Raw genomic sequence first — 13,066 nt, 5'->3', positions numbered from 1 at the left:
TGAAGAAAGACTGGAACGACTAGGCTTATACTCACTGGATTTTAGAAGATTGAGGGGGGATCTTATTGAAACGTATAAAATTCTAAAGGGATTGGACAGGCTAGATGCAGGAAGATTGTTTCCGATGTTGGGGGAGTCCAGAACGAGGGGTTACAGTTTAAGGATAAAGGGGAAGCCTTTTAGGACCGAGATGAGGAAAAACTTCTTCACACACAGAGTGGTGAATCTGTGGAATTCTCTGCCACAGGAAACAGTTGAGGCCGGTTCATTGGCTATATTTAAGAGGAAGTTAGATATGGCCCTTGTGGCTAAAGGGATCGGGGGTATGGAGAGAAAGCAGGTACAGGGTTTTGAGTTGGATGATCAGCCATGATCATACTGAATGGTGGTGCAGGCTCGAAGGGCCGAAGGGCCTACTCCTGCACCTATTTTCTATGTTTCTACGTTTCCAACAAATGCATGCAATATTGGATCATTTTTCTCAATAAATAAATAAATAAATATTTGTGTTATTTATTTAATTGGGTTCTCTTTATTTAGTTTTAGGACTTGTGTGAAGATCTGATCACATTTTACGTCACATTTATGCAGAAATAGAGAAAATTCCACAGGGTTCACAGACTTTCTAGCACTATGTAAGCTGGTAAGGAAGGCGGGCTCTGTCATGGGCAAAGTACTGGAGAGTTTAACATCGGTAGCTGAGTGAAGGGCGCTGAGTAGGCTACGGTCAATTATGGAAAACTCTGAACATCCTCTACATAGCACCATCCAGAGACAGAGAAGCAGTTTCAGCGACAGGTTACTATCGATGCAATGCTCCTCAGACAGGATGAAGAGGTCAATACTCCCCAATGCCATTAGGCTTTACAATTCAACCGCCAGGACTTAAGAACTTTTTAAAAGCTATTATTAATGCTTTTTGAGATAGTGATTTAGATGCATATCATATTTTTTTACTGAGTTAAGTATTGTATGTACCGTAGATTCCGGATTTTAAGCCGCTACTTTTTCCCCACATTTTGAACAGCTTTGAACTTTGCGGCCTTTAAAATGGAGCGGCTAATACATGATTTTTTTCATGCCGCCTCGTAAACATTTTGCCTCGTAACAGTAGACCAATAAAATTGATGAGTAGTTCACAGAGGTCCAATGAAATTGTACGATAAATCAAGCGCACTTTCACAATTAAATTATTGTAAATCAGTCATTTGTACTCACCCTCATCAACATGGAAAACACTCAAAGCATTGTGCTGCCTTATGGCAGTTATTTAGTTTATAATATTTTCGCTTAGTAATTCATTTTCTAGTTAAAGTTAGAAGAGTTTTAACTATATTTGTTTTCTGTACTACATCGCGGGATGCTATGACGTCACACCCGGTTTCGCGGTGTCTTGTGGGAAAAATGCCGTTTGCGATAAAACGGGACGGAGGGAGGGAGCGCATTACGCGAGCGGCTTTGGATCTGAGCGAACGCTGCTTTTAAGTTAAAGGCGATCAATAACTTTTCCTGGTAGGCTGCAGTATATATATTTTTTACCAGTCGTTAGGAGATATTGGAATGTTGTTCAGTAAAGAAGTATACACAACATATATTTAAAAGTAGCCGCGTTACGGGCACGGTTCGAAAAAAAGCATTTGCAATATGTATTTGTTTTTGTTACCATATGGATTTAATTAAAAGTTAAAAAATCCTCACGTGTAATATCTTTCTGTGTAAATATCTCATATTACAACGTGGGACACCTGCGGCCGAAAATCCGGTGCGGCCTAAAGTCCGGTGCGGCCTTTCCAATTAAAAAATTGATTTTATTTCTAAAATTAGAGCCAGCGGCTTTTAATCAGGTGTGCTCTGTAGTCCGGAATCTACGGTAATTAGTTTTGCTACAACAAGTGTATGGGACATTGGGAAAAAAAGTTGAATTTCCCCATGGGGATGAATAAAGTATCTATCTATCTACCATTCTTGCAAGAATTCTTACTGCAGGGCATCTTTTGTGCAAGTTTACCAAGAGACCCATTTACTTATTTCAACATGGCCACAGATGAGGCAGTTATTGTAAAGCTGTAAAGCGCCAGTGATTGGACGATGAAGGTTCAATTCCCAACCGCTGTCCATAAGGAGTTTGTATGTCCCTTCCCCACCCCCGTGACCGGATGCATTTCCTCTGGTTTAGGATTAGTAAGCTGTGGGCTTGGCAACTCTTGGGGGGCTGCTCCCAGTACATCCTTGGACAATGTTGGTTGATGACGCAAATGACGCATTCACTACATGCTTTGATGTATGTGTGATAAATAAAGCCAAACTTTTAATCTTTAGGCTGATCTTTAATGCTTCTTTTTCTGTTTTAAAAAAAACTCTGTATTGCAATTTCTGTTGATAAAACTGTACTACTCCAGAAACTACGTGGATGCTCTGATACCTGACATTTTTGAAAGTTCAAAGTGAACTTTATTATCAAAGTAGATATACATCACCATATACAACACTGAGATTCATTTTCTTGTGGACATACTCAATTAATCTATAAAATAATCATAACAGAAGGACCGCCCAGAATGCCAAAAACAAACCGTGCAAATACAGAAAGAAATAATAATAAACAAATAAGCAATATGCATCGAGAACATGAGATGAAGAGTCCTTGAAAGTGAGGCTATAGGTTGTGGGATCATTTTAGTAATGGGGGCAAAGGAAGTTACCCCTATAGTTCAAGAGCTTGATGGTTGAGGGGTAATAACCGTTCCTGAAACTGGGGATATGAGTTGAGGCTCTGTACCTTCGTCCTGGTGGTAGCAACTAGACGAGAGCATGACCTGAGTGATGGTGGGGATACCTAATGACGCATGCTGCTTTCCTGCTACAGCATTTCGTGTAGATCATAACCCTTTCTTTGCCAGAATCATCCTTGTGAACCTCCTCTCAATCCTCTCCAATGCCAGCACATATTTTCTTCGATGAGCCCAGAACTATGTACAATACTAAAGATGAGGCCTCACCAGTGCCTTATAAAGCCTCAGCATCACATCCCTGCTCTTGTATTCTGGACCTCTTGAAATGAATGCTAACATTGCATTTGCCTTCCTCACCACCGACTCAACCTGCAAGTTAACCTTCAGGGTGTTCTGCACAAGGACTCCCAAGTTCCTTTGGATTTTCTCCCCATTTAGAAAATAGTCCACACATTTATTTCTACCAAAGTGCATTTTCCAACATTGTATTTCATTTGCCACCTGCTTGTCCATTCTCCTAATCTTTCTGCCCCCTACTAATCAGCCAATGCTCTAACCATGCCAGTAACTTTCCTGTAATACCATGGGCTCTTCACTTAGTAAGCAGTCTCATGTGTGGCACCTTGTCAAAGGTCTTCTGAAAGTCCAAATATACAACATCCACTGCATCTCCTTCATCCTAGTTGTAATCTCTTCAAAGATTTCCAACAGGTTGATCAGGCAAGATTTTCCCTTAAGGAAGCCATGCTGACTTTGTCCTATCTTGTCCTGTGTCACCAAGTACTCCATAACCCCTCCACCTGTCTTCATATCGTCTGCAAAATTTTTAACAAAGATATCAATCCATCATCCAAATCATTGGTATATAATGTAAAAAGAATTGTTCCCAATACAGGCTCCTGTGGAATACCAGTAGTCACCGGTAGTAAGGCAGAAAGAGCCCCCTTTGTTTCCATTCTTTGCCTCCTGCCAATCTGCCATTGTTTTATCCATTCTAGAATCGTTCCTGTAATAGGATGGGCTCGTGGCTTGTTAAGCAGCCTCATGTGTAATAGCTTGTCAAAAGCTTTCTGAAGATCCAAGTACACAACATCAACCGATTTTTCATTGTCTATCCTGCTTGTTATTTCACCAAGGAATTTCAAAAGATTTGTCAGACAAGATTTTCCTTTGAGGAAACCACGCTGACTATGGCCTATTTTATCATGTGCCTCCAAGTACCCTGAGACCTCATCATGAGTAATCGACTCTAATGTCTTCCCAACCACTGAGGTCAGACCAACTGGCCTAAAGTTTCCTTTCTTCTGCCTCTCTCCCTTCTTGAAAAGTGGAGTGACATTTGCACTTTTCCAGTCTTCCAGAACCTTTCCAGAATCTAGTGATTTGGAAAAATCCTGAAAAAAAAAGTGGATATGGCCCAGTCCGTCATGGGCAAAGCTCTCCCCACCATTGAACACATCTACGTCGCTGTCACAGGAAGGCAGCATCCATCATCATGGGCTCCCAACACCCAGGACATGCTCTCTTTTTGTTGGTCCCATCAGGAAGGTGGTACAGGAGTCTCTGGACCCATGCCACCAGGTTCAGGAACAATTATCACCTCTCAATCATCAGGCTCCTGAACCAGAGGGGATAACTTCACTCAACTTCACCTGCCCCACCACTGCAATGCTCCCACAACGCATGAACTCACTTTCAAGGACTCTTCATCTCATTGGATAATCTATTCATTATTATTTTATCTTATTTTGTATTTACATAGTTTGTTGTCTTTTGCATATTGGTTATTTGTCCATCCTATTGGGTGTAGTCTCTCACAGATTCGATTATGTTTCTTGGATTTACTGTGTATGCCTGCAAGAAAACAAGCAGGGTTGTATACGGTGATGTATGGTGTACTTTGATAATAAATTTACTTTGCAATTTTAATCAAGAACCTATCAACTGCTTTAAATGTATCCACAGCAGTCTGCAGATTCCACAGATTTACCATCCCCGGCTAAAGAAAACCCTCCACATCATCGTTTTAACTGAATGTCCTTCCAGTCTGAGGCTGTATGTACAACACGCTGGAGGAACTCAGCAGGTCAGACAGGATGACGTCCTGATGAAGGGTCTCGGCCCGAAACGCTGACTGCTCGTTTCCACGGATGCTGCCCGACCTGCTGAGTTCCTCCAGCGTGTTGTACGTGCTGCTTTGACCACAGCATCTGCAGTGCTTATTAATCTGAGTCTGTACCTTCTGGTCCTAGATGCCCGCACTATTGGAAACATTCTCTCCACATCCACTATCCCAATTTCCCTTGGGATCAATAAAGTATGTCTGTCTGTCTACCTAGACCTTTCAATGTGTGGCATTTCCCTGTTGCAACAGAAACTATGAGGATGCTCTGATATCTGACAAGCAGGTTTGTCACTACCAGAGAAGTAACTATTCTGTAGGAATTCTTTCAGGTAGTAAATAAAGGTGCAAACAACTCTGTAAACTTTAGTAATATAAATGTAAATATTCATGTTCCCATATTTTCCATTGGTTGCATTTAGTAAACAAACCTTATACATTTTACTGATCAAAACTAGAAGGTTTTGGCAAAATCTCATCACCAAACCAACAGCATCATGAACATCTGAACAAGCCACATTCAAACTGGTGGCAACCCCATAAATAAAACAGCGGCAAAAGAAATTATTTAGCATTATACTCAAGTACCAACTATAAACAGGTATTAAATGTATAATTTCATCACAAGAGGGGGACAGAAGGTGCAGACTTACTGCCCATGTCTACACCCACTCCCATCCCTGGACCATCACGAACGGGACAGAGGGAGCCCTGTCAACAGGCGGGGCTCCTCCACCCGCTCCCATCCCTGGACCATTACAAGTGGGGCAGCGGGTGTCCCGTCCACCCGTTCCCATCCCTGGACCATTACAAGTGGGGCAGTGGGTGTCCCGTCCACCCACTCCCATCCCTGGACCATCACGAACGGGACAGAGGGAGCCCTGTCAATGGGCGGAGCTCCTCCACCCGCTCCCATCCCTGGACCATTACAAGTGGGGCAGCGGGTGTCCCGTCCACCCACTCCCATCCCTGGACCATCACGAACGGGACAGAGGGAGCCCTGTCAATGGGCGGAGCTCCTCCACCCGCTCCCATCCCTGGACCATTAGAAGTGGGGCAGCGGGTGTCCCGTCCACCCGCTCCCATCCCTGGACCATCACGAACGGGACAGAGGGAGCCCTGTCAATGGGCGGAGCTCCTCCACCCGCTCCCATCCCTGGACCATTAGAAGTGGGGCAGCGGGTGTCCCGTCCACCCGCTCCCATCCCTGGATCATTAGAAGTGGGGCAGCGGGTGTCCCGTCCACCCGCTCCCATCCCTGGACCATTACAAGTGGGGCAGCGGGTGTCCCGTCCACCCGCTCCCATCCCTGGACCATTAGAAGTGGGGCAGCGGGTGTCCCGTCCACCCGCTCCCATCCCTGGACCATTAGAAGTGGGGCAGCGGGTGTCCCGTCCACCCGCTCCCATCCCTGGACCATTAGAAGTGGGGCAGCGGGTGTCCCGTCCACCCGCTCCCATCCCTGGACCATTAGAAGTGGGGCAGCGGGTGTCCCGTCCACCCGCTCCCATCCCTGGACCATTAGAAGTGGGGCAGCGGGTGTCCCGTCCACCCGCTCCCATCCTTGGACCATTACGAACGGGACAGAGGGAGCCCTGTCAACGGGCGCTCCGCTCCCATCCCTGGACCATTAGAAGTGGGGCAGCGGGTGTCCCGTCCACCCGCTCCCATCCCTGGACCATTAGAAGTGGGGCAGCGGGTGTCCCGTCCACCCGCTCCCATCCCTGGACCATTACAAGTGGGGCAGCGGGTGTCCCGTCCACCCGCTCCCATCCCTGGACCATTAGAAGTGGGGCAGCGGGTGTCCCGTCCACCCGCTCCCATCCCTGGACCATCACGAACGGGACAGAGGGAGCCCTGTCAATGGGCGGAGCTCCTCCACCCGCTCCCATCCCTGGACCATTAGAAGTGGGGCAGCGGGTGTCCCGTCCACCCGCTCCCATCCCTGGACCATTAGAAGTGGGGCAGCGGGTGTCCCGTCCACCCGCTCCCATCCCTGGACCATTACAAGTGGGGCAGCGGGTGTCCCGTCCACCCGCTCCCATCCCTGGACCATTACAAGTGGGGCAGCGGGTGTCCCGTCCACCCGCTCCCATCCCTGGACCATTAGAAGTGGGGCAGCGGGTGTCCCGTCCACCCGCTCCCATCCCTGGACCATTAGAAGTGGGGCAGCGGGTGTCCCGTCCACCCGCTCCCATCCCTGGACCATTACAAGTGGGGCAGCGGGTGTCCCGTCCACCCGCTCCCATCCCTGGACCATTACAAGTGGGGCAGCGGGTGTCCCGTCCACCCGCTCCCATCCCTGGACCATTAGAAGTGGGGCAGCGGGTGTCCCGTCCACCCGCTCCCATCCCTGGACCATTACAAGTGGGGCAGCGGGTGTCCCGTCCACCCGCTCCCATCCCTGGACCATTACAAGTGGGGCAGCGGGTGTCCCGTCCACCCGCTCCCATCCCTGGACCATTACAAGTGGGGCAGCGGGTGTCCCGTCCACCCGCTCCCATCCCTGGACCATTAGAAGTGGGGCAGCGGGTGTCCCGTCCACCCGCTCCCATCCCTGGACCATTAGAAGTGGGGCAGCGGGTGTCCCGTCCACCCGCTCCCATCCCTGGACCATTAGAAGTGGGGCAGCGGGTGTCCCGTCCACCCGCTCCCATCCCTGGACCATTAGAAGTGGGGCAGCGGGTGTCCCGTCCACCCGCTCCCATCCCTGGACCATTAGAAGTGGGGCAGCGGGTGTCCCGTCCACCCGCTCCCATCCCTGGACCATTACAAGTGGGGCAGCGGGTGTCCCGTCCACCCGCTCCCATCCCTGGACCATTACAAGTGGGGCAGCGGGTGTCCCGTCCACCCGCTCCCATCCCTGGACCATTACAAGTGGGGCAGCGGGTGTCCCGTCCACGCGTTCCTATCCCTGGACCATCACGAACGGGACAAAGGGAGCCCTGTCAACGGGCGCCCCGCTCCTCCACCCACTCCCATCCCTGGACATTAGAAGTGCGACAGAGGGCACAGGGCCGCTCGCACACCCGTCCCCATCCCTCGGCCAGGAGAGGGACGGAGGGTTCCCTCACCCGTCCCCATCCCCTGAGGGCCAGCGGCCCTACCCGTACCTTGAGTCTGTTCCCCATGCAGACGTTCCACTCGTTCCGCGGCAGCCGCAACTCATCCGCCTCTTCGTCGAACACATCGTCGCCCGGGTCCAACTTCAGCCGCCACATTGTCGCCCGGAGGCGGGGCGACTGGGAGGAGCCACGTAACCCGAACTTACGTCACCGGCCGTTTCCTGGTTACGCGAGTCACATGTCACCCCTCTATTGACTTCATTCATGATATTTATGCAAAGCAGGTAACAGAGTAAAATGTTGCATTCAAGGTTGTTCCACTCAGTAGTGTGAATATTTTTAACATCAAACGAATATAACCCCATTGCCATTCATGTGGCCCACTTACATTATCACAAAAGGTTTTGCAGATGCTGGAAATCTTGAGTCACACACACACACACACACACACACACACACACACACACACACACACACACACACACACACACACACACACACACACACACACACACACACACACACACACACACACACAAACTGCTGGAGGAATTCAGGCAGCACAGCATCTATGATGAAAAATAAACAGTGGACATTTCAAGTTGAAACCATGATCCTGATGAAGGGTCTCAGACCAAAATATCGACTGTTTACTCCCTCCATAGCTGCTGCTGAGTTCCTCTAGCATTTTGTCTGATTTACTCCTTTCATTGTTTGAGTGGCTTCCTCACCCAACTCTGTCATTCAGTAGCAGAGGGAATCGAGACCGCACCCTGTAGGTTTTCTGTGTCTTTATCCAAAGTCCCCAGCCATCTACGCCATGCTCTCTTCTTGCTGCTACCATCAGGCAGGAGGTACAGGAGCCTTAGATTCCCCACCACCAGGTTCAGGAACAGTTATTACCCTTCAAGCATCAGGCTCCTGGATAACTTCACTCAACTCAACTCTGAACTGATTCCAAGGCATATGACTAGTGGTGTTCTGCAGGGGTCGGTGTTGGGACCACTTCTTTTTATGCTGTATATAAATGATTTAGATCATATATGTCAAACTCAAGGCCCGCGGGCCAAATCCGACCCGCGGTGGAATTATCTTTGGCCCATGAGATAATATCTAATTACTATTAAAGCTGGCCCCAGTAATCGAAGCACCTATGGCGTATGATATGGCTAATGCTGAGTTTATTCAGGTACCAGGTTTTCAGGGTTTTTAGTGTTTATTCGGCAGTCTTGCTCGGCAGTCTTCTTCATAAGGAATGGAATTTGTAAAGTGAAACACTTTGTAGTTATAGCAGAGACTGAGACACATGAGAGCAGGCTGAAAAAACGGAGGCAACGAAAGTTGCGTTCGCACGCGTCCGACTGATCCGGCCCGCATGAAGCTGCATTTTGCTCAATCCAGCCCGTGACCTAAAATGAGTTTGACACCCCTGATTTAGATGATGGAATAGCAGGTTTTATTGCCAAGTTTGCAGTTGATACGAAGATTGGTGGAGGGGCAGTTGGTGTTGAGGAAACAGATAGGATGTAGAAGGACTTAGACAGGTTAGGAGAATGGGCAAGAAAGTGGCAAATGAAATATAATGTTGGAAAATGCATGGTAATGCACTTTGGTAGTACAAATAAATATGTGGACTATTTTCTAAACGGGGAGAAAATCCAGGAATCTGAGATGCAGAGGGACTTGGGAGTCCTTGTGCAGAACACCCTGAAGGTTAACTTGCAGGTTCATTCAGTGGTGAGGAAGGCAAATGTAATGATGTCATTCATTCCAAGAGGTCTAGAATACAAGAGCAAGGATGTGATGCTGAGGCTTTATAAGGCACTGGTGAGGCCTCACCTTGAGTATTGTGAGCAATTTTGGGCCCTCATCTAAGTAAAAATGTGCTGGCTTTGGAGAGGGTCCAGAGGAGGTTCACAAGGATGATTCCAGGAATGAAAGGGTTATCATACAAGGAACGTTTAATAGCTCTGGGTCTGTACCCGCTGAAATTCAGAAGGATGAGGAGGATCTCACTGAAACCTTTCAAATGTTGAAAGGCCTGAACAGAGTAGATGGTGGGAGAGTCTAGGACAAGAGGGCACAGCCTCAGGTTAGAGGGGCGCCCTTTCAAAACAGAGATGTGGAGAAATTTGCTTAGCCAAAGGGTGGTGAATTTGTTGCCACATGCAGCTGTGGAGGTCAGGTCCTTGGGTGTATTTAAGGCAGAGATTGATAGGTTCTAGGTTGGACACAGCATCAAAGGTTACAGGGAGAAAGCCGGGAACTGGGGTTGAGGAGGAGATAGAAAGCAATTATAGGCCTGTCAGTTTGACATCAGTGGTGGGTAAATTACTGGAGAGTATTCTTAGAGATAGTATATATAATTATCTGGATAGACAGGGTCTGATTAGGAATAGTCAGTATGGATTTGTGCGTGGAAGGTCATGTTTGACAAATCTTATTGAATTTTTTGAAGAGGTTATGAGGAAAGTTGACGAGGGTAAAGCAGTGGATGTTGTCTATATGGACTTCAGTAAGGCCTTTGACAAGGTTCTGCATGGAAGGTTAGTTAGGAAGATTCAATCGTTAGGTATTAATATTGAAGTAGTAAAATGGATTCAACAGTGGCTGGATGGAAGATGCCAGAGAGTAGTGGTGGATAACTGTCAGGTTGGAGGCCAGTGACTAGTGGTGTGCCTAAGGGATCTGTACTGGGTCCAATGTTGTTTGTCATATACATTAATGATGTGGATGATGGGGTGGTAAATTGGATTAGTAAGTATGCAGATGATACTAAAGTAGGTGGCGTTGTGGATAATGAAGTAGGTTTTCAAAGCTTGCAGAGAGATTTAGGCCAGTTAGAAGAGTGGGCTGAACGATGGCAGATGGAGTTTAATGCTGATAAGTGTGAGGTGCTACATTTTGGTAAGAATAATCCAAATAGGACATACATGGTAAATGGTAGGGCATTGAAAAATGCAGTAGAACAGAATGATCTAGGAATTATGGTGCATAGTTCCCTGAAGGTGGAATCTCATGTGGATAGGGTGGTGAAGAAAGCTTTTGATATGCTGGCCTTTATAAATCAGAGCATTGAGTATAGGAGTTGGGATGTAATGTTAAAATTGTACAAGGCATTGGTAAGGCCGAATTTGGAGTATTGTGTACAGTTCTGGTCACTGAATTATAGGAAAGATATCAACAAAATAGGGAGAGTACAGAGAAGATTTATGAGAATGTTACCTGGGTTTCAGCACCTAAGTTACAGGGAAAGGTTGAACAAGTTAGGTCTTTATTCTTTGGAGCGTAGAAGGTTGATGGGGGACTTGATAGAGGTATTTAAAACACTGAGGGGGATAGATCGAGTTGACGTGGAAAGGCTTTTTCCATTGAGAGTAGGGGAGATTCAAACAAGAGGACATGATTTGAGAGTTAGGGGGCAAAAGCTTAATGGTAACACGAGGGGGAATTTCTTTACTCAGAGAGTGGTAGCTGTGTGGAATGAGCTTCCAGTAGAAGTGGTAGAGGCAGGTTCGGTATTGTCATTTAAAGTAAAATTGGATAGGTATATGGACAGGAAAGGAATGGAGGGTTATGGGCTGAGTGCGGGTCAGTGGGACTAGGTGAGAGTAAGCGTCGGCACGGACTAGAAGGGCCGAGATGGCCTGTTTCCGTGCTGTAATTGTTATATGGTTACATATGGAAAAAAAAGGATCAGCCATGATTGTTGGGCCAGATGGCCTAATCCTGCTCTTATGTCTTATGCACTCACTTTCAGGAGCTGCACAACTCATGTTCTCAGTAATTTTTTTTGCTTAATTTGTCTTCTTTTGCATACTGGTTGTTTGTCAGTCTGTATAGTTTTTCATAAATTCAATTGTATTTCTATATTTTCTTATAAATGCCTGCAAGAAAATGGACCTCATGCCAATATATGGCAACATACCTATATGACTCTGGTCAAAGTGGCGGATGGAATACAGCGTAGGGAAGTGTAGGGTCATGCACTTTGGTAGAAGGAGTGAAGGAGTAGACTATTTTCTAACTGGAGAGGAAATTCAAGATTCAGAGGTGCAAAGGGACTTTGGGTCCTTGTGCAGGATTCCCTAAAGGTTAACTCGAGTCAGGGGTGAGGAAGGCAAACGCAATGTTAGCATTCATTTTAAGAGGATGAGAATATAAGAGCGAGGATGTGAAACTGAGGCTTTGTAAGACATTGGCCAGACCACACTTGGAGAATTGTGAGCAGTTCTAGCCCCTTACCTAAGAAATGATGTGCTGACGTTGGAGAGGGTCCAGAGGGGTTTCATGAGAGTGATTCTGGGAACGGAAAGGTTTATATATGAGAAGTGTTGATAGCTCTGGACCTGTACTCGCTAGAGTTTAGAAGAATGAAGGAGGGGGTCTCATTGAAACCTATCGATTATTGAAAGGCCTCGATTAAATGGAAGCAGAGAGGATGTTTCCTATAGTGTGTGCGCCTAGGACCAGAGGGCACAGACTCATTAGAGGGACATCCACTTAGAAAAGTGATGAGAAGGAATTTCTTTAGCCAGAGTGTGGCGAGTCTGTGTAATTCATCACCATGGATGTCTGTGGAGGCCAAGTCATTGGTATATTGGGTATATGGAATGGCAGAGCAGACACAATGGGTCAAACACCCTAGTTCTGCTCCTATATCTGTGGTGGTCCATCCCCACGGGCATCTGGCATTGGCAGCCCTGGCTTTTAGTGCTCATTTTGCACGTACCCCTGCAGTCTGGAGTTAACTTACTGAGTCATGAGATGCGGTATAATCCTTTAATTACCCTGGAACTTGTGAGCTGTGTTGCCTTTTGCTGAATGGCATGTGAGATTCGTAGTAAGAAGCAACTAAGTGAATGAGAGGGGGAAGTTCATGCCTTGCTTTAGCATAATCTCACGTATTCTGTGGACTACACTGTGGGGCCCCACATTATTAGATTCCATTATATTCGCTTCTGTGATTCATAGAACATCAAACATGACAGCTCAGCACAAGCCTTTCAGTGAACCTTTTAACTTATTCAAAGATCAGTCCAATGCTTCCTCCCGTTGGGTGTTTACTATTTCAGTATTATTTGGATAATATTGTAAATATATTGTTTGGTTAAGCATTCTTTGTTGTCTACATAATTAATTACAGC

The 13,066-nt window shown here is 46.9% G+C and overlaps 1 protein-coding gene across 1 annotated transcript in view; it reads right to left on the bottom strand.

Moving 5' to 3' along the window:
- otulina (OTU deubiquitinase with linear linkage specificity a) overlaps window positions 1-8,103 on the bottom strand; it is a 29,246-nt gene extending 21,143 nt beyond the window's left edge. Inside the window, 1 exon segment of the mRNA XM_073031660.1 lies at window positions 7,968-8,103. Coding sequence (XP_072887761.1) covers window positions 7,968-8,075 — 108 coding nt within the window. The 5' untranslated portion in view covers window positions 8,076-8,103.
- Between the last annotated feature and the right edge of the window lie 4,963 nt (window positions 8,104-13,066).

Source organism: Hemitrygon akajei, chromosome 1 (genome assembly GCF_048418815.1).
Source record: "Hemitrygon akajei chromosome 1, sHemAka1.3, whole genome shotgun sequence".
Taxonomy (NCBI): Eukaryota; Metazoa; Chordata; class Chondrichthyes; order Myliobatiformes; family Dasyatidae; genus Hemitrygon; species Hemitrygon akajei.
This window is presented reverse-complemented; position numbering and strand designations above follow the sequence as displayed.